The 18,767-nt window shown below is 41.1% G+C and overlaps 2 protein-coding genes across 7 annotated transcripts in view; one reads left to right on the forward strand and one right to left on the reverse strand.

Moving 5' to 3' along the window:
* Positions 1 to 18,767, forward strand: part of LOC140714179 (protein mono-ADP-ribosyltransferase PARP6) — a 157,881-nt gene that overhangs the window by 86,677 nt on the left and 52,437 nt on the right. For all 6 annotated transcript variants that reach the window (XM_073025057.1, XM_073025058.1, XM_073025060.1 and 3 more), the window contains exons 9-15: positions 1,684 to 1,833; positions 5,484 to 5,634; positions 7,369 to 7,422; positions 11,584 to 11,679; positions 12,957 to 13,049; positions 16,377 to 16,502; positions 18,603 to 18,668. In XM_073025057.1, coding sequence (XP_072881158.1) covers positions 1,684 to 1,833; positions 5,484 to 5,634; positions 7,369 to 7,422; positions 11,584 to 11,679; positions 12,957 to 13,049; positions 16,377 to 16,502; positions 18,603 to 18,668 — 736 coding nt within the window. The remainder of the gene's footprint in view (positions 1 to 1,683; positions 1,834 to 5,483; positions 5,635 to 7,368; positions 7,423 to 11,583; positions 11,680 to 12,956; positions 13,050 to 16,376; positions 16,503 to 18,602; positions 18,669 to 18,767) is intronic.
* Positions 14,028 to 18,767, reverse strand: part of celf6 (CUGBP Elav-like family member 6) — a 928,129-nt gene continuing 923,389 nt past the window's right edge. Inside the window, exon 12 of the mRNA XM_073025070.1 lies at positions 14,028 to 14,075. Within this exon, the coding sequence (XP_072881171.1) occupies positions 14,056 to 14,075 (20 nt within the window). The 3' untranslated portion in view covers positions 14,028 to 14,055. The remainder of the gene's footprint in view (positions 14,076 to 18,767) is intronic.

Genomic DNA, 18,767 nt, shown 5'->3' on the forward strand with positions numbered 1-18,767 from the left:
CTTTCTAAGGGCATTACATTTCCTTGAGATAACTTTTTGGTTCCTCCACTGTCAATAGTTTACTTATGTGCCATTTGCCCATTGCTCATCTTGCTAATTTATGGCAGTTGGGAGCAGCTTTGACACAACTCTTACTATTAGTGCCATAATCCCAAGACAATCAAAACTTGCCTTTGTTGGTTTTGAAGTAGAGGGGGTTCAGACGGTCAGGTTATTAGTCAGGGATTTAAATAGCAGAGGAAGGAGGCCATACTTTATAGAACGTTGGTCTGATCTTAGCCGGAGTACTGAGTGCATTTCTAGACACCACACCACAGGAAGGATGTCAAGCCAAGTTGAGTTGATTGTCAGGTGTACAAGTATGATCAGGTACAGATACAACATGGGCACATAGGTGCAGATATCAGACAATATAAATTACAGAAGGTGGTGGGGAGGGGGAGAGAGGGGGAGAGAGGGGGGGAGAGAGAGAGAGAGAGAGAAAGATTGTGCAAAAACAAGAACTACATTCATAAAAAAGACACAAAGACGAGTCCATAATAGGACAAGAGGTGGTCCATCATGGTCCATTGTTGCTCGGTTGCCATTCCAGGGTGTTAGAATTGTCATACCAAGCCATTATGTGATAGTGCTGGAGAGGAGGTTCACCAGGATGCTGCCTAGGATGGAATGTAACAGTTATGAGGAGAGACTGGAGAGGCTGAGTCTGTTTTCCCTGGAGTGGAGGAAGTTAAGAGGGGACATGACTGAAGTATATAAAATCATAAGACCTGTTTCAAACTTTATTGTTTGAAGATGTTCTTGGTTCTAGTTCTTTGCTTTTAGCATTGACAACATTGGCTTATGATTGACATTGCATCGATCCATGTAGCCCATAAGACCATGAGACATAGGATCAGAATTAGTCCATTCAGCCCATCGAGTCTGCTCTACCATTCCATCATTGTTAGTTTATTATCCCTCTCAAACCCATTCACCTGTCTTTTCCTCATATCCTTACTAATCAAGAACCTATCAACTTCCACTTTAAATATATTCAACGGCATGGCCTCCACAGCCATCTGTGGTAATGAATTCCACGGATTCACTACCTTCTGTTCTAAAGGGATGATTTTGTATTCTAAGGCTATGCCCCCTGGTCCTAGACTCCCCCACTATTGGAAACATCAACCTCAAGTCCGCTCTATCTAGGCCATTCAATATTTGATATGTTTTAATGAGATCCCTCCTTATTCTCCTAAATTCCATCAAGCACAGGCCCTGAGCCATCATACCCTCCTCGTACTGCATACTGTATAAATAGGGTACTGCAATTATATACTTTATTTTTCTAGACTGTAGGAATCATTTTCCTTTAGAGGCGAACAAAACTAGAGGGTGTAGACTTCGGATAAAGGGTAAGGGATTTGAAGTGAACTTACCCACCCAGAGAGAGGCAAGTACCTGGACCGCACTGCCAGAGAGGGAGCTGGAAACAAGGCTGTTGACAGCATTCAAGAAGAATCTAAATGAGCACTTGAATTATCTAGGCATAGAATGATATAGGTCCATGTGCTGGATGATGGTATTAATACAGATGGCTACTCAGTAGTCAGCATAAATATGGTGGGCTTCCATGCTGTATGAATCTGTTATAGAGGAATGGTATACAATGGTCAATGTCTTGTGTTTTGTGTTTTACAGGATTCTGGGAATGTTTACTTCTCAGCAGTGGAAGCACCTGAGCAATGACTTCCTGAAACACCAGCAGGAGAAGAGGCAGAGTTGGTTCAAATCCAGTGGTGCAGTGAAGAAATTCCGATCAGGGCTCAGCATCTTCTCTCCCATTCCAAAGTAAAGGGCACATGGAGCTTGGTGGTGGTTTTTTGTTAAGAGCAAAGGGCGGGGGTGGAATTTGGCCAGAACAAAGCAAGGGTACAGGCTTTAATAGCTTATCACTGGAGGTCTGATTGCATGACCACCCAACTATAAGTATCATTCCTTAAGTCCGTAAGACCAGCAATAAGCCATTTGGCCCATCAAGTTTGCTCCACCATTCTATCATGGCATTTCTATTATCCCTTTCAACCCCATTCTCCTGCATTTGCCCCACAACCTTTCAAGTCAAGTCGTTTTTTATTGTCATTTTGACCATAAACTGCTGGTACAGTAGACAGTAAAAACGAGACAACGTTCCTCCAGGAGAATGGTGCCACATGAAACAACACAAAACTACACTAGACTATGTGAGACAACTCAAGGCTGTACTAGACTACGTAAAACAACACAAAACTACATTAGACTACAGACCTACACAGGACTACATAAAGTGCACAAAACAGTGCAGGGCAGTACAATAATAAACAAATAAATAAATAAATAATAAACAAGACAATAGGCACAGTAGAGGACAAATTTCAATATAATAATAAACGATGTAGATGTCAGTCTAGACTCTGGGTATTGAGGAGTCTGATGGCTTGGGGGAAGAAATTGTTACATAGTCTGGTCATGAGAGCCCAAATGCTTCGGTACCTTTTGCCAGATGGCAGGAGGGAGAAGAGTTTGTATGAGGGGCGTGTGGGGACCTTTACAATGCTGTTATCTTTGTGGGTGCAGCGTGTGGTGTAAATATCTGTAATGACGGGAAGAGAGACCCTGATGATCTTCTCAGCTAACCTCACTATCTGCTGCAGGGTCTTGCGATCTGAGACAGTGCAATTCCAGAACCAGGTAGTAATGCAGCTGCTCAGGATGCTCTTGATACATTCTCTGTAGAACCTTTGCTGGCCTTACTAATCAAGAACCTATTAATCTCTGTTTTAAATAATGTGGCCTCCACAACTAACTGTGGTAATGAATTCCACAAATTCACCACCCTCTGGCTAAAGAAATTCCTCTTCATCACTGTTTTAAATTGACATCCTTGTATTCTGAAGCTGTGCCCTCTGCTCCTGGACTCTCTCACTTCAGGAAACTACCTCTCCTTGTCCACTCTATCTAGGCTTTTCAATATTTGACAGGTTTCAAAGAGATCTCCTCTCATTCATCTAATTTGCAGCCAGTACAGGCCCAGAGCCATCAAGTGCTCCTCACGTGTTGACCCTTTCATTCCTGGGGTCATTCTCATGTTATTTCTGATCAAAAGAACGTCTTGAAGGGACTTGAAGGTAGCATAGCAATTAGCATAATGCTATTACAGCGCCAGTGACTTGGAACCAATTCTGCCGCTGTCTGTATGGAATTTGATAAGGTGCCGCATAAAAGACTTAACCATAAGGATGCATAGAGCTGGGGGTGATGTATTAGCATGGAGAGAGAATTGGTTAACCAATAGAAGGCAGAGAGTTGGGATACATGGGTGTTTCTCTAGTTAGCAATCAGTGGTGAGTGCTGTGCCACAGGGGTTGGTGCTGCGCCCACAAGTGTTCACGATGTGCATTAACAATCTAGAAGAGGGCACCAAATGTAGTCTATCTAAGTTTGCTGATGACACTAAATTGAATGGAAAAGCAAATTATACAGAGGATGTGGAGAGTCTGCAGAGAGGTACAGACAGGTTAAGCGAGTAGGCAAGGGTCTGGCAGATGGAGTACAACATTGGTAAATGTGAGGTCATCCATTTTGGAAGGGAAAATGGCAGATCAGATTATTATTTTAAAGGTAAAAGATTGCAGCATGCTGTTGTGCAGAAGGACTTGGGAGTGCTTGTGCATGAATCGCAAAGGGTTGGTTTGCAGGTACAGTAGACCATCAAGAAGACAAATGGAATGTTGGCCTTCATTGCTCGAGGGATTGAATTTAAAAGCAGTGAGGTTATGCTGCAACTGTATTGGGTACTGATGAGGCCGCACCTGGAGTACTGTGTGCAGTTCTGGTCTCCTTACTTGAGGAAGGATATACTGGTTTTGGAGGCAGTGCAAAGGAGATTCACCAGTTTGATTCCAGAGATGAGGGGGCTAGACTATGAGGAGAGTTGAGTCGCCTGAGACTGTACTCGCTGGAATTCAGAAGGATGAGAGGAGATCTTATAGAAACATATAAAATAATGAAAGGGAAAGATAAGATAGAGGCAGGAATGTTGTTTCCACTGGTAGGTGAGACTAGAACTAGGGGACATAGCCTCAAGATTCGGGGGAGTAGATTTACGATGGAGATGAGGAGATGAACTGCTTTTCCCAAAGAGTGGTGAATCAGTGAAATTCTCTGCCCAACGAAGGACTGGAGGCTACCTTAGTAAATATATTTAAGACAAGGTTGGATAGATTTTTGCATAGCCGGGGAATTAAGGATTATGAGGAAAAGGCAGGTTGGTGGAGTTGAGTCCATGGTCAGATCAGTGATCTTATTAAATGGCAGAGCAGACCCGATGGGCCGGATGGCCTACTCCGGCTCCTACTTCTTATGTAAGGATTTTATATATAAAATATAAAATGTTATGTTCTCCATGTCACCATATGGATTTCCTCTGGGTGCTCATCTTACCTGATGTATTCCAAAGACATACAGGTTATGTAATCAGATAGCAAGGTCTCAATGGCCCAGAAGGTTACCATGCTGTTCTTCTAAATAAAAACAAAAATAAATATAAAGATAAACTTTGTTCCCACCTCCCCCAATGTTACCACTTGGTTTTGTCACAAACAAAAGTAAGTATTCAAAGGAACTGTATAATGTTATTTTATTGCATTCAGAAATGCATCATGGTAGCAGCAGTACAGTGCAATATGTAAAATACATTATAAAATACAATAAGATGTATTTATTTATTTTTTTCTGTTTTATTTAGATATCAATGTATCAATTTATTTAAGTCATGAAGAATGTGAATAAAAATAGTGAGGAAGTTTATGTGGGTTCGTTTAGAAATCTGTTGGTGGAGAGGAAGTGACTGTTCCTAAAATGTTCAGCATGTATCTTCAGGCTACTACACTGATGGTAGTAATGAGCAGAGGGCATGTCCTCGGGGTGGTGGAGGTCCTTAACAATGGGTGCTGCCTTTTTGAGGCATGCTCTTTTGAAAATGGTTGTGAGGATAGGGAGGCCATTGCCCATGTTGGAACTGGCTGAATTCACTGCCCTCTGCAGCTTTTTCCGATCCTGCTCATTGGCCCCTCATATCAGACAGTGATGCAACCAGTCGGATGGCTGTCTGTGGTACATCAATAGTAATTTGATATAGACTTGAAATGACAATTACTTCACCATCAGAAAAGAAAGTCGTTTTTGTTGGCATTAATACTAGAAAAAGAAAGTCTCTTGTGTCCTAATGGTTACTGAAGTTGTTTTTGCTGTTTCCCTGGGATGATCATCCTATCCTTCAATTGTAGCCATAGTCTGCCTGTTGAGATAAATAAGTAATTGGCATGGGTTACCAGAATCTTCAGGTTTTTAAACAGGTAGTGCTCACAGGATTTAAAATCTAATTGTTTATATAATGCCAAAGAAGAGTCACTGATCTTGTTCGTTAACAGCTGAAAATGTCTCCCTGTTTCTTTTTATAGATCTCCGAGCTTTCCCCTCATCCAGGACTCTGTATTGAAGAGTAAACTTGGGGTTCCAGATCTCCGAGTCAATCGCATCATCAACCGCTCCATCTCTTGCACTATGAAAACCCCTAAGCCAGAGCTCTTTGGGTACCCCGCTGCCAATCAGGCAAGTTTCATCCTGTGCACTGTAAAACTTTGTTAATCTGCTATCTGAATTATTGGAAAACCTGAAAATCCCAATGATTCACCTTCTATTTCGTCAGGTAAAATTTGTTGTGCTTTGATCCCTAGGGTCCCAGTCCCTATGCTCCTTTTCTGACATGCCAGGGCCCCAGATCCAACACTCCCTTTCAACCCCTAGAGGTTTAGGTCTTGAGCTTCCTTCCAAATCACACCAGAAAGGGAGTTTCCTCTCCCTTTCACCACACCAGGGACCCTGGTTCCTGTATGCCTTTCTAGTTCACGAGACTCTAGTTCCTGGGCTCTCTTCACCACACCAGGGACCCTGGTTCCTGTATGCCTTTCTAGTTCACGAGACTCTAGTTCCTGGGCTCTCTTCACCACACCAGGGCCCCAGAAAAGCCTTATCTCATCAACCTATCCTCTTAAGGCATTATCTCTAATCCAGGCAACATCCTTGTAAATCTACTTCACAACTTCTCTAAAGTTTCCACATCCTTCCAGCAATGGGACTGCCAGAACTGGACACAATATTCCAAGGGTGGTCTGACCACAGTTTTATAGAACTGGACTCTAATGAATTCTGGCTCTCAAGGGACGGAATGTGGAGAAAAGCTGACTGGGCTTGAACTCTTCATTCATTGGAACATAGGTGAATAAAGAGTGATTTTATAGAGGTGTATAAAATGATGTGTAGCATAGATATGGTGAATGCACTTATATCAAGTAGTCTTTTTCCAGGGTTTGGGAATGAAGAGCTGCAGGACATAGGTTTAGGATGAGAGGAAAGAAATTTCATAGGAATCTGAAGGGCATTTGTTTCACGCAGAAGGTGGCCAGTATATGGAATGGGTTGTCGGATAAGTCGTTGAGAAGATACAACAACATTTAAAAAGGCGCTTGGACGTGTACATGAATCGGAAAGGTTTAGAGGGATATGAGCCAACAATGGGCAAATGGGCCTAGTTTAGACGGTAATGTTGATCAGCATGGACCAGTGCTGCTTTCTGTGCTGTGAAGCCAAAAAAGACGGAAGTGAATGTCTCAGACATTATCACACAGAAGGAGACCATTAAGTCCATTGAGTCTATACTAGCTCACAGAGCCGTTCCATCCCCCCACTAATTTTCCCTGTATCTAATTCTCCCCACATTCCAATCAAGGCCCCTAAGTTTCCACTGCCTCCTAAAAGAACAGCTTATACTGGCAATTAATCTATCAACCAGCACATCCCTAGGATGTGGGAGGAAGCCAGAACACCTGGAGGAAACTCACTTGGTCACATGGAGAACACGCAAACTTCATACAGGCAACAAGTAGGAGGGGAATGGAACAGGCAAGTCACTGCAGCCTGGAAGCAGCTGCTTTGCTAACTGCACCACGGTGTCACCTCACTGTACTTTTGCAATAGCCTCCTGAGTATTTGCATATCTTGTCTGGAATAGTTTGAACTTTGTTACACCCATGAATTGGAGAGTCATTACTCCTTCACTTGAAATAGGCATACTTTCCTTGTGCTGATCAATTCAGTGCAGTCTGTATCTTCTCAAGTAGTTGCAGACCAGTGAGTTTAGTGGTTGGATCTGTGATGTGGTATTCATTAAAAACGTTTATTTTTGATCGCAGTTGTACAAAATCAGGGCCTCACTGCTCAGATCACTGGGATGAGTATTCATTTATCATTAACTAATTATCCATTCCTTGTGCAATTTATTCATAGGCTGGAAGTCACTGTAAGAACATTCCAACGTTAGAATATGGGTTCCTTGTACAGGTAAGTTCAAATAAATCATGCAAGCACAGCGGTCATTCTTATCCTATCTTTTTCTGAACTTTCTATGCCTTCTGTGTTTTTTCTTTATAAGGCTTATGTCAATGAATAAGAAATTAAGAAGCAAAGAGCTGTAAGAATGAAAAAAAAACTCTCAATTTTAAAGTGAACGTTGCATCATTTTTGTAGTCAATGAGCTGAGGTACAGAAAGACTTAAAACAATCTGTTTACTCTGAAAAATGGGACACAGTCTACTTAAGCAGAGTCTCTCCAAACTGTGGCAAGCAAAACTTGTGACAAAACCACACACATTCTTCTGATAATAGCAGGATTATTTCCCTTGGACGAAATAAAATGGTGAAAAATTACAACGGGAATCAATCAGATAACTACTATAGGAGTTAATTGCAGGTGTGATTGACAAGCATCTTTAATCTGTCTGGGTCTTGTAGGTCTCTTTTGGCACCCACTAAGGGCAGACTGTTGGAGGGAAGGGAAAGAGTTCTTGCCACACTGAAAATAATTAACAAAGTTCAAAGTCAAAATCGAGTTTAAGTACATGTACGCACAGGTGCAATGAAAAATTACTTACAGCAGCATCGCAGGCACATAGCATACATGTTTTCCCTCCTTCCCATCTCTCAGTCAACAATCAGCTCTTTACTTTTGCTGACATGGAGTGAGAGATTGTTGTTGCGGCACCACCCAACATGGTGACCTACTTCGTTCTGATATACTGACTCATTGCCATCTGTGATTTGTCCTACAACAGTGGTGTCATCAGCAAATTTGTACCTGGTATTGGAGCTATGCTTAGCCACAGATTCATATATATATCTATATATATATCTATAATGATCAGAGCAGGGCAAAACACATAGCATGGACATACACCTGTGGTAATAGTTACAAAGGAGGAGTTATTGTTACTGATTCCTACCCATTTAGATCTGCCAATGAGGAAGCTGAATATAGAGTCAGGAACAGAGACCCAGGTCTTGAACTTTGTGACGAGTTTGGCAGGCATTATTGTTTCTAAAATTTAGTTTTGTTCAGAATCATGTTTAATATCACTGGCAATATGTCGTGAAATTTGTTGTTTCACAGCAGCAGTACATTGTAATACATAATTTAAAAAACGTAAATTACGCTGAGGTAAACAGGTAGAAACGAATTAAATTATTAGTGCAAAAACAAGAAGAATAAGTATTGAGGTAAATAAATAAATATGTATGTGGGGTCATTTTAAAAATATTTTAAAATATTTAAATACATTTAATAAAAATATAAATATATTTAAAAAGCTAAAAATATTAAAACATTAAAATATTAGAAAATTACATCCATGATATGTGAGATGGCCAACTATATTGATCATCCCTTTGAATCGAAGAGCTTACCAACTCATCTCAAGGGGCAATAAAGGGTCAACCAAATATCCATGGGTCTAGGGTCACTTATAGCCCAGTCTAGGCAAGCTGAGCAGCATTTCTTTAAGGCTTAAAGAGCATAAGTGAAACAGATGGGCTTTGATAACATTTGGCACTTTAATAATCACCAATATCAGATCAACTTAAATACACAGTTGCTGCAGTCATATTTTAATGTTTACTTCTGAGTTGTTATTCCAGGTCTCTGGATGTTGACAAGTACACACCATTCCCGTTGGGTCAGCAGCTTACTCATTGCGGCATTTGTTCCGCATCTATAACAAAACGTGACATCTGTAAATGGGACAGACAAAAATAAAATCTTGTATTAGATGCAAAATTTTTTATGTCCCCTGGAGACTGCCTCCATTCACCAGCTGCAGGGAAATAGAAGCCATGTAAGAGGAAAGGAATAACTCTGTAGCACATGAAACTTCTCAGAGAAAGAGGAAGACTCGGAATTAGAATCAAGCTTATTATCATTGATTTGTATGATGTGAATTTTGTTGTTTTCCAGCAGCAGTACAGTGCAAAGATATATTTAAAAAAACATAAATTACAAAAAAGGTGGAAATAAAAGAATAATAAGGTAGTGTACAGGAGTTCATGGACCATTCATAAATTTATTGACAGAGGAGAAGAAGCCATTCCTAAAACATTGAGTGGGGTCTTCTGACTTCTGTACCTCTTCCCTGATGCTAGCAATGAGAAAAGGGCTTGTGGTGGATGGTGAGAGTCCTTAGTGATGGATGCCACCTTCTTGAGGCATCACCTCTTGAAGATGTGAGGAGTCTTCTGCCCATTATGGAGCTGGCTAAGACTACAAATCCTTTGCAGCCTCTTTGGATCCTGTATATTGAAACAGGTGATGCCAGGGAGTGCATCAACAGATCAGAATGCCCTCCACCATATATCTGTAGAGATTTATGAGAGTTTTTGGTGACATACCAAATCTTGTCAAACTCCTAATTAAGTGGAGCTGGTGGTGGACTTCTTTATTAATGCATCAACGTGGTGGGTCCAGGATAGATCCTCATTTAAATTTAATATGTGGGAAAATTGAGGTATTTTGTTTTTAAATATTTTAATGAATTGCTAAGTGCAATGACAAGACGGAAGTAATTGAAGTCCCTGTCTTTTAACAGTTATCTCTGTGTAGCCTGCGGTGCCCATTAATTCTTTCCAATTTTTCTGCATTCTGTTCTCCTCATCTTACATTTTTCCCATCTCTATGGTTGGTCAAGTGGAGAGGAGCACTGAGCAATGGTTCTGCGTATGTAAACATTGCTGGTGACATCCTGTGATCTCCCAGAAACAAATCTATCTTAAATAGGTGAGCTTTAACATTTTGGATTGACTGGAAATGGAAGAAAAAAAAACACATGCTAGATGCAAGATTTTGATGTCCCCTGGAATTTGACTACCACATTCAGCAGCTGCAGCAATGAGGGGTTTAAGGGAAAGAACAGGACACTGATTAGAGGTACAACATGGGTTGTTGGGTCAAATAGCCTTCTACTTTTCTAACAGATTCTACAGCTCTCCTCTATTCCTGCACACTCACATAATTTGAAAAGCACAGCAGAGTTAGTAGCCCTGGAAGAGCTGAAACTTGCAACCAACTTCATTGTAAGTTGAAGTTCAAAGCCTTCTGAAGTTATGGCCAAGTTCAAATCCCACCATAGCAAATTTGTAATTTATACTTAATTGTTGTCTGTAGCTATTGGCTTGTTGTTTATGGAACAGTGCTAAGAAATGCTTTCTTGTTTGTTAATACTATAAGTTCAGTACAGTAGTGTCAGGTTGCATCTGTGGGAACCCAGTTCTGTTGAAAGGTCTTTGACCTGAGATGTTCAATCATGTTCTGTTCCTACAGAAATCACTTGACCTGAAGCGTGCTCCCCCTTAGTATTGGATTGCCAATAAAATAGTGGTGTTAATGTGCTGTGTTCTGATTCTGAAACTCAGTACATGGAATCACTGGAATGAATATCAGAGTGCACCATATACTGATTTTACACAATCTCGAGACATGAATTTTGATGCCCAGGTCGCTGATGTCCTATCCTGAAGAATAACTGTCATGCCTGGTTGGTCTGATCTGTTAGTGATTCAGATCCACACCCGTGTGGTTGACTCTTAATTGATCTTTGAAATACTCCTGCATTTTTCAAGTGATATCACAAATAGGCATTAAATGCTGCTACCAATGTCTATATCCCATGAATAAAATAGAAAATTCCCAGCTGCTGGTCTTGTCCAGATTCCTGGCAGAACACCATGCAACCCACTGTTCTTGCATCTTCCTCTTGTTCCTTAAATGATTGTCTACTCCCTCAACATTGACTCCAGAACTTCTAATTTTGTTGGTAGTCTCCAAATGAATAGGAAGCAACTAAATATCAGCTGGGGGAAATTAATGGGTCAAACAGCATCTGTAGGAGGAAAGGAATTGTCAATGCTTGGGGTCGAAACCCCGCATCAATCCCGATGCTAGATTTTGACACAAAATGTCAATGGTTCCTTTCCCCCCACACAGATGCTGCTCAACCCACTAAGTTCCTACAGCAGGTTGTATGTTACTCCAGATTCTTGCATCTCCAGATAAATAGATTTTCCTGTGTTCCCCCTTCTGTGTTACTGAAATTCAATGCATCACAACCTTTACATATCTTGATTAATTCATTTAAATTAGAGTGATTTATTTATATCTTCCTTCACATTTGTGTTCAGACAATGAAATATGCAGAGCAAAGGATCCCCACATTGAATGAATACTGTGTTGTGTGTGATGAACAACATGTCTTCCAGAATGGCTCCATGCTGAAGGTAAGCATGCCTAAATCTGTCTTTGTAGAATGACAGACAGAGTGGGGATTAATGTGCTTTGGTAATTTTGACTCAACACAGGGTCATGGAGCAATGAATCTTCCATTCACCAAATTTGTTAACTTAGTAAAGTTCTGAACATATGAATGTATAGTGTCCTGTCACAGGCTACACTATTCCACATTAGGTCAGGAATCTGACCCAGTAGATATTCACATCTTTAGCCTTACTTTTGCTTCCTCTGATTAAAGAGAAGAACAAAGAATTTCATTAAAAGTACATGGAGACAAATCATTTTTAATAATTGCTGAAAAGGTAAAATGACAAGAAAAAAGATAATTTTACTTTTGGCTCTCTCTCTCTCTCTCTCTCTCTCTCTCTCTCTCTCTCTCTCTCTCTCTCTCTCTCTCTCTCTCTCTCTCTCTCTCTCTCTCCCTCTCCCTCACCCTCTCCCTCTCCCTCTCCCCCTCCCTCTCCCTCTCCCCCTCCCTCTCCCTCTCCCTCTCCCTCTAAACTTATTGTTTATCAGGACTGCATTTTCTCTGCAGCACTGTAACATGACATTAATAAATCAAATCCAATTCCAACAGACACAAACACCCATGCGCTTGTTCTCACACTCACACATATATACTTTCTTGATGGAGTTTGGCATTAACCCCAGAGATATTTTAACAAAGTCCACATTCTTCATCCATATCTTAGCAATCTGTGCTCAGTTACTTTACTTGCAAATTTGTCAGCTTTAAGTTAATAGGCTCAATAATCTCCCAACTGTTCAGTTTCAGATTCCGATTTATTTATTTATCACAGTGAAATGAGTAATTTGTGTTAACCAAGTGTCATGCACATTCTAGTGGCAACATAGAATGCCTATAATGTCCTGCAGAACAACACAAAACTTTTTTCTAATTTCCTGTTTATTTCATTTCCAAGTGCATCTTGCAAACGTATGCCAAAGTGTTTCCAATAAATTTTCCATCCTGTCACCCATTACATTTACAACTGAAATTGATAGATTTCTAGATATTAGAAAAAACAAGGGGGGCATTGAAGAAGAAAGGTGTTGAGGTAGATCAGCCATGATCTTGTTGAATTATAGAAGAGGATGAAGGGGCTGAATGGCCTACTCCTGCTCATATTTCATCTATTCGTATGCTGATTCACTGCACATGCCACAATTAATGCTTGGACCCTTTCAAGAAATGACACTCCCGCTGATGACTGGAAGTCATGTAGACTTGACTGTTTTCTTTCTTTGCTCTGCTATTCCCCAGCCTGCTGTCTGTACACGGGAGCTCTGCGTTTTCTCATTCTACACACTGGGAGTGATGTCTGGAGCAGCGGAAGAGGTGGCCACTGGAGCAGAGGTAGGTAAAACAGCTAGAGCTGATCTGGAAATGGGAAGCATTTAGCTGCTATTCTGCTTCTGCATTAAGTTAAAACATAGAACATAGCACAGCACAGTACAGGCCCTTCAGCCCACTATGTTGTGCTTATCTTTTGACCAACTCTAAGATCAGTCTAGTCATTCCCTCCTACATAGACCTCCATCTTACTATCACCCATGTGCCCAAGAGTTTCTTAAATATCCATAATGTATCTGCCTCTACCACCATTACAAGCAGTACTTTCTATACACCCTCACTCTCTGTGTAAAAATACTTACTTCATTCATCACCCCATTCTTCCTTTATGCCCCCTCATATTAGCCATTTCTACCATGGAAAAATGTCTCTGGCTATCCACTTGATTTATGCCTCTTATTGTTTTGTACACCTCTATTAAGCCACTTCTCATCCTCCATCGCTCCAAAGAGCATAACTTATGCTCATCATCCTGAGCCAGAGAGATCAGTCTCCCAATGAGCCACAGTACATACTTTGGATGGCCAATAATAGCATCTGATGGTAAAAATAAAACACAAAATGCCAGAGGAACTCCATGATCAGGCAGCATTAATGGAGGGAAATGAACAGTCAGCATTTCAGGTTGAGAAACTTCATCTGGACTGAAAGAGTAGAGGCAACATCTGTGGAGGAAAAACCCAGATGAAGTGTCTCAACCCGATGCATTGATGGTTCATTTTCCTCAGCCAACGCTGCTCAACCCGTTGAGATCCTCCGGAAGTTTGGTTTTTGCTCCATATTCCAGCACCTGTGGCCTCTCGTGGCTCTGTCAGCTGACTGAGTCTGAAAGCTATCTGTAGAACAGTTGAATGAGGTCCACAGGCTGCGATTTGATTAGTCTCAGATGAAGTGTTGCTTACCTGATCACTCATGTGCAGACATCAGTCTTCTAACCAAGGGACCAGAGGACAATTGACTCCCAGTCAGCCTGATCCCAGCAGGGGACATAATCTCTTCCAGCCAAGATTTATGGGGAGAAATTAAAAGCTGTACAGAAATAAACACATTTAATTGAGAAAATGAAAGTTTTTCCATTTATTGCATCAACCAACAGATTAAAATGTAAGCCAATTAGAAAACTTAAATCAAGATGTCTTCCTTTCAACATATGTGTACTTCAAGGTAAGTGGGTGTAGACTGCATCATGAAACCTGCACTTCTGAAGGAAATTGCCTCCATCCATTCAATGAATTGGGATGAGAGCGATAACACACACATCACCTCCTCCAGCACAGGCATTCTCCAGAGTATAACAGGTTTCCATTCCAGAGAACTGTAAGAACTGTATACAAACAAAACTGTTCATAAGTAGAAAATGAACAACATTGGTGTGTAGGAGAGGGTGACAGAAACAGCGCTAATGGGATAGGAAGCAGGCATGTGAAGGGAGTCTGCCAGCCAGCCTCACTGACTCGGTGAGTGAGTGCGTGTGCTCAGCGCTCCTGTCTCTGCCAGGCTCAACTGAACCCTCAATTGCTGCAGTCTGAAAGAGGAGAAAGTAGGAGAGAAGGCAAACAAAAATCTTTATTTAGAGATAGAGCACAATAACAGGCCCCTGTGGCCCAATGATCCGATGTCTCCCAATTACTCCCATGTGTCCAATTCACCTATAAGCTTGTACATCTTTGGAATGTGGGGGGAAACCGGAGCATCAGGAGTAAACCCATGCAGTCACAGGGAGAACATACAAGTTATTTACAGTCAGCAGCAGGAATTGAACCTGGATCGCTGATGCTGTAATAACGTTAAGTTAGCCTCTACGCTACCATCTGTGCCAAACTGCCTTGTTTCCACCGAGCAGTTGACAAATTCAACCCTATCCATTCCGCTCATCTCCCAAATGTTCGTATGTATGTAGGACTTTCTATAAGTCAATTGTTTATAACCTGGTGAAGTCCTATAATATCAGTTCAGTACTGTTGTGCTTGAATTATTTTGTCATGTTTTAGATTTTCAACTGAAGGGGCATCCAGTGAGAAATTTTTACAGTGAAATACTTGGCATCTGCCACAAACTGAGCAGCTTACCAAACATTAGTCCAATTATTTTTAAGGTCCAGTGCGTTCCAAAAAGTGGATAAGGTATTTATTATTACAGGGCTAGTAATCACTGAGTTCAAATGCCCATTGCAGGAGCAGTTAAAATTGATTAAATATATATATTCTGGACTGACAGGCTGGTAGTGAGAGCTGGAACTGAATGGCTGGGTGATACCCAAACAATGGAACAATGGAACAATGGAACAATGGAACAATGGAGAGTAGCATAATTTCTAAATTATAGTGAATGCATGGTTTTGTTAACTCCTGGTTTGATCTCCCTGCCTGCTTGCTTGAGGGCTCCCATTCTATACAAGCCAAAATGCTCCCACCTATCCTACTGTTAGATCTAGTTTCATTCATCACAAGAGGTCCAAGCCTTTCCAAATTCTTTGGACCATGTCAACCTGCATTCAGGGGCCACTTTATTAGGTACATCAGTACACACCTACTTACTTGTTAATGCAAATACCTAATCAGCCAATCGTGTGGCAGCAAATCAATGCATAAAAGCATGCAGACATAGTCAAGGGGTTCAGTTGTTGTTCAGGCCAAGAAATAAAATTGGAGAAGATATGTGATCTAATTGACTTCATCAGTGCCAAATGTGGTGATTTGAGTATCTCAGAAACCGCTGATCTCCTGAGCTTTTCATGCACAACAGTCTCTAGAGTTTACAGAGAATGCAGCAAGAAACAAAGAAAAAACATCCCATGTGTGGCCGCTCTGTGGGTCAAAATGCCTTGTTAATGAGAGAGGTCAGAAGACAATGGCCGACGGGTTCATGCCACAGTAATTCAAATAACCTTGCGTTACAACAGTGGTGTGAGAAAAGCATCTCTGAATGTACAACACGTCAAATCTTGAAGTGGATAGGCTACAGCAGCAGAAGACCATGAACATACTCTCAGAGGCCACTATATTAGGTACAGGAGGTACCTAATATTGTGGCTACTGGGTGTATTTGAAATCCTTGTCCTGGCTTGTAAACAGGACTTTACAATACCCAAACTCTGATCTTATTCTTTCTTGGGTGCTAGTTTAGCCTCACTAATCTGAATTTATGTGTATTCTCTTCTCTTAAAGTGGATTTCCTACTACACCTTGCGCAGCCAACATGTACCCAAGAAACATAGTCTTTCACATTGAACAATCTGAGGGTCAAATCATTTGAAGCTAAGAATAATGCTGAGTTTAAGCTAAAAGTAGAGAATTCTAAGCAAACTATCCCAAGGGCTTTTCCTTCTAGGTGGTGGACCTACTGGTGGCAATGTGCCGAGCTGCTCTGGAGTCACCAAGAAAAAGCATCATTTTTGAGCCTTACCCCTCTGTTGTGGACCCAAGTGATCCCAAGACGCTTGCTTTCAATCCTAAGGTAAGACACTTACATAATTATGTGCTTATTTATGAGTCTTCCATCTAACTATTGGAAGACCTAGATAGAGTGAACGTGGAGAAGATGTTCCCTATAGTGGGAGACTAGAGGGCACAACCTCAGAATACAAGGATGCCCCTTTAGAACAGAGATGTGGAGGAATTCCTTTAGCCAGAGGGTGGCAAATCTGTGGAATTCATTGCCACAGAGAGCTGTGGAGGCCAGGTCATTGAGTGTACTTAAAGTGGAGATTGATTGGTTCTTAGTCAGTTAAAGGTTATAGCTAGAAGCCAGGAGAATGGAGTTGAGCAGGGTAATAAATCTGCCATGATCAGATGGTGGAGCAGACTTGATGGGTCAAGTGATCCAATTCTGCTCCTATGGCTTAACTACCTCCACCATCACCCCTGGCAGCACAGTCCAGGCAGGTGCCACTCTCTGTGTTACAAAAAACTGTGTTTAAAAAGCCCCACACATCTCCTTTGAACGTATACCCGTCACCTTAACTGCATGCCCTCCAGGACTAGATACTTTGTCCCTGGCAAAAAGATAGCTGTTGTCTACTCCATCTATGCTTCTTGCTCTCTTTTAAACTTCTATCAAATCATCCCTCAGCCTCCGCCACTCCAGAGAAAACAACTTGGTCTGTCCAACCTCTTCTTGTAGCACGTACTGTCTAATCAAGCCTCTTCCACACCCATTCCAAAGCTTCTATGTCCTTCCTATAATGGGGTGACTAGAATTGAATGCAAAACTCCAGATGTGGTCTAACCAGAGTTTTATAAAGCTGCATTAGCTTCCTGACTCTTGAAGATAAACATACCTTTAAAGAAAGGCAGACAATGAATGGCATTAATTTTCAGTGATCAAGCCATTGGTAACTTGCATCTTGATGGAAGTGGCTGCCTCTCTGACCTCATGTAAAGTTTTAAGCCACTGTAGACAGGAGAGTTTGGAGATTTGGTCCATACTTCCCAATTTGTCACTACCCCTTTTAATCCAGTGCTTGTGCCCGTTCTTTTCTTCTTAAGTTAGGCAAAAGAGAGAACAATTTTTAAAGGTGTTAATACATTAACATTTTCAATAAGGTGAGCCATTACATTGAGGTCATTTGGTCAAATCATGAGATGCACCACTTGACAATAAAACATTAAAATTTAGAAATTGCAATTTTCTTAATTTTTCTTTTCTTTTCCTTTCTGTTCTTTATGAGAGCTCTTTGTGAAACCTGTCCTTCAGCTTTAGTAGCTCTGCTCAATCTTTAAGCAAGTATCAATAAATATATATTAATCTCACCCTTAAACTCTGATGTATTACCACAGAGACTACTTGCATTCCTGTTCGCAATGACATTATTGACAACCCCTATAGATATGAAGAAAGGTACATTGTGACCATGCTTTTTATCTGGGAATATTGGAAGAGATTTTACTTAAAGCAGTCAAATTTTAATAATTGTCACTGAGGTATTCCATGTACAGGTGAACCTCATTCCCCTCAATCCTTTTTCTCTCTCCTTCTGATCAACCCAGTTCTTTCTGCACATATTCCATCTCCCCCCCCCCATTTTCCTGTTTATTTTTCTTCCTCCACCCACCCTATCTGCCCATCACCCCCACAATCAACCTACTGGTTCCTCCTCCCCCCCCCCCACTGTTCCCATCTGCCCACCCTCCTTCCTTATTTAATTCCAAGCTCCACCTTTGTCCTAACAGATTCATAATCTTCAGCCCTTTGTTACCACCACCTATCACCTCCCAGCCTCTGTCACTATTTACACTCTTCTCTCCTCCGTCCACCTATCATCAGGATCTACCCATTGCCGGCCAGTGCTTGCTCTACTCCTTCCCTTCACGTCTTTATCTCCAGATGAAGGATCACAACTCAATGTTTGGTTATCCATTTAGGTGCTATCCAACCTCCTGAGATCCGTCAGCATCTTGCTTGTCAGTGAGTTCACCATCTGCAGTCTCTAGTGTCCTCAATAATTTCAAATCTTGTGTTTCTCCCCATATTTGATATTGTTAGTAGTTTAAGCCACTGTGAATTACTATTGTAGCTTGTTGTATATCTTATTATTTTCCTGTTCATTGTTTCTAGAAGAAGAATTATGAGCGACTGCAAAAAGCCCTTGACAGTGTAATGTCAATCAGGGAAATGACGCAGGTATGTAACTGTGTCTACAGTGTGTGGCTGTTATCATGTTATTAACAACTCCTTATCTGGAAATGATAACAGTCAAAGACTTGCCTATTTAAAATTCAA

Source organism: Hemitrygon akajei, chromosome 21 (assembly GCF_048418815.1).
Source record: "Hemitrygon akajei chromosome 21, sHemAka1.3, whole genome shotgun sequence".
In the NCBI taxonomy this organism is placed as follows: Eukaryota; Metazoa; Chordata; class Chondrichthyes; order Myliobatiformes; family Dasyatidae; genus Hemitrygon; species Hemitrygon akajei.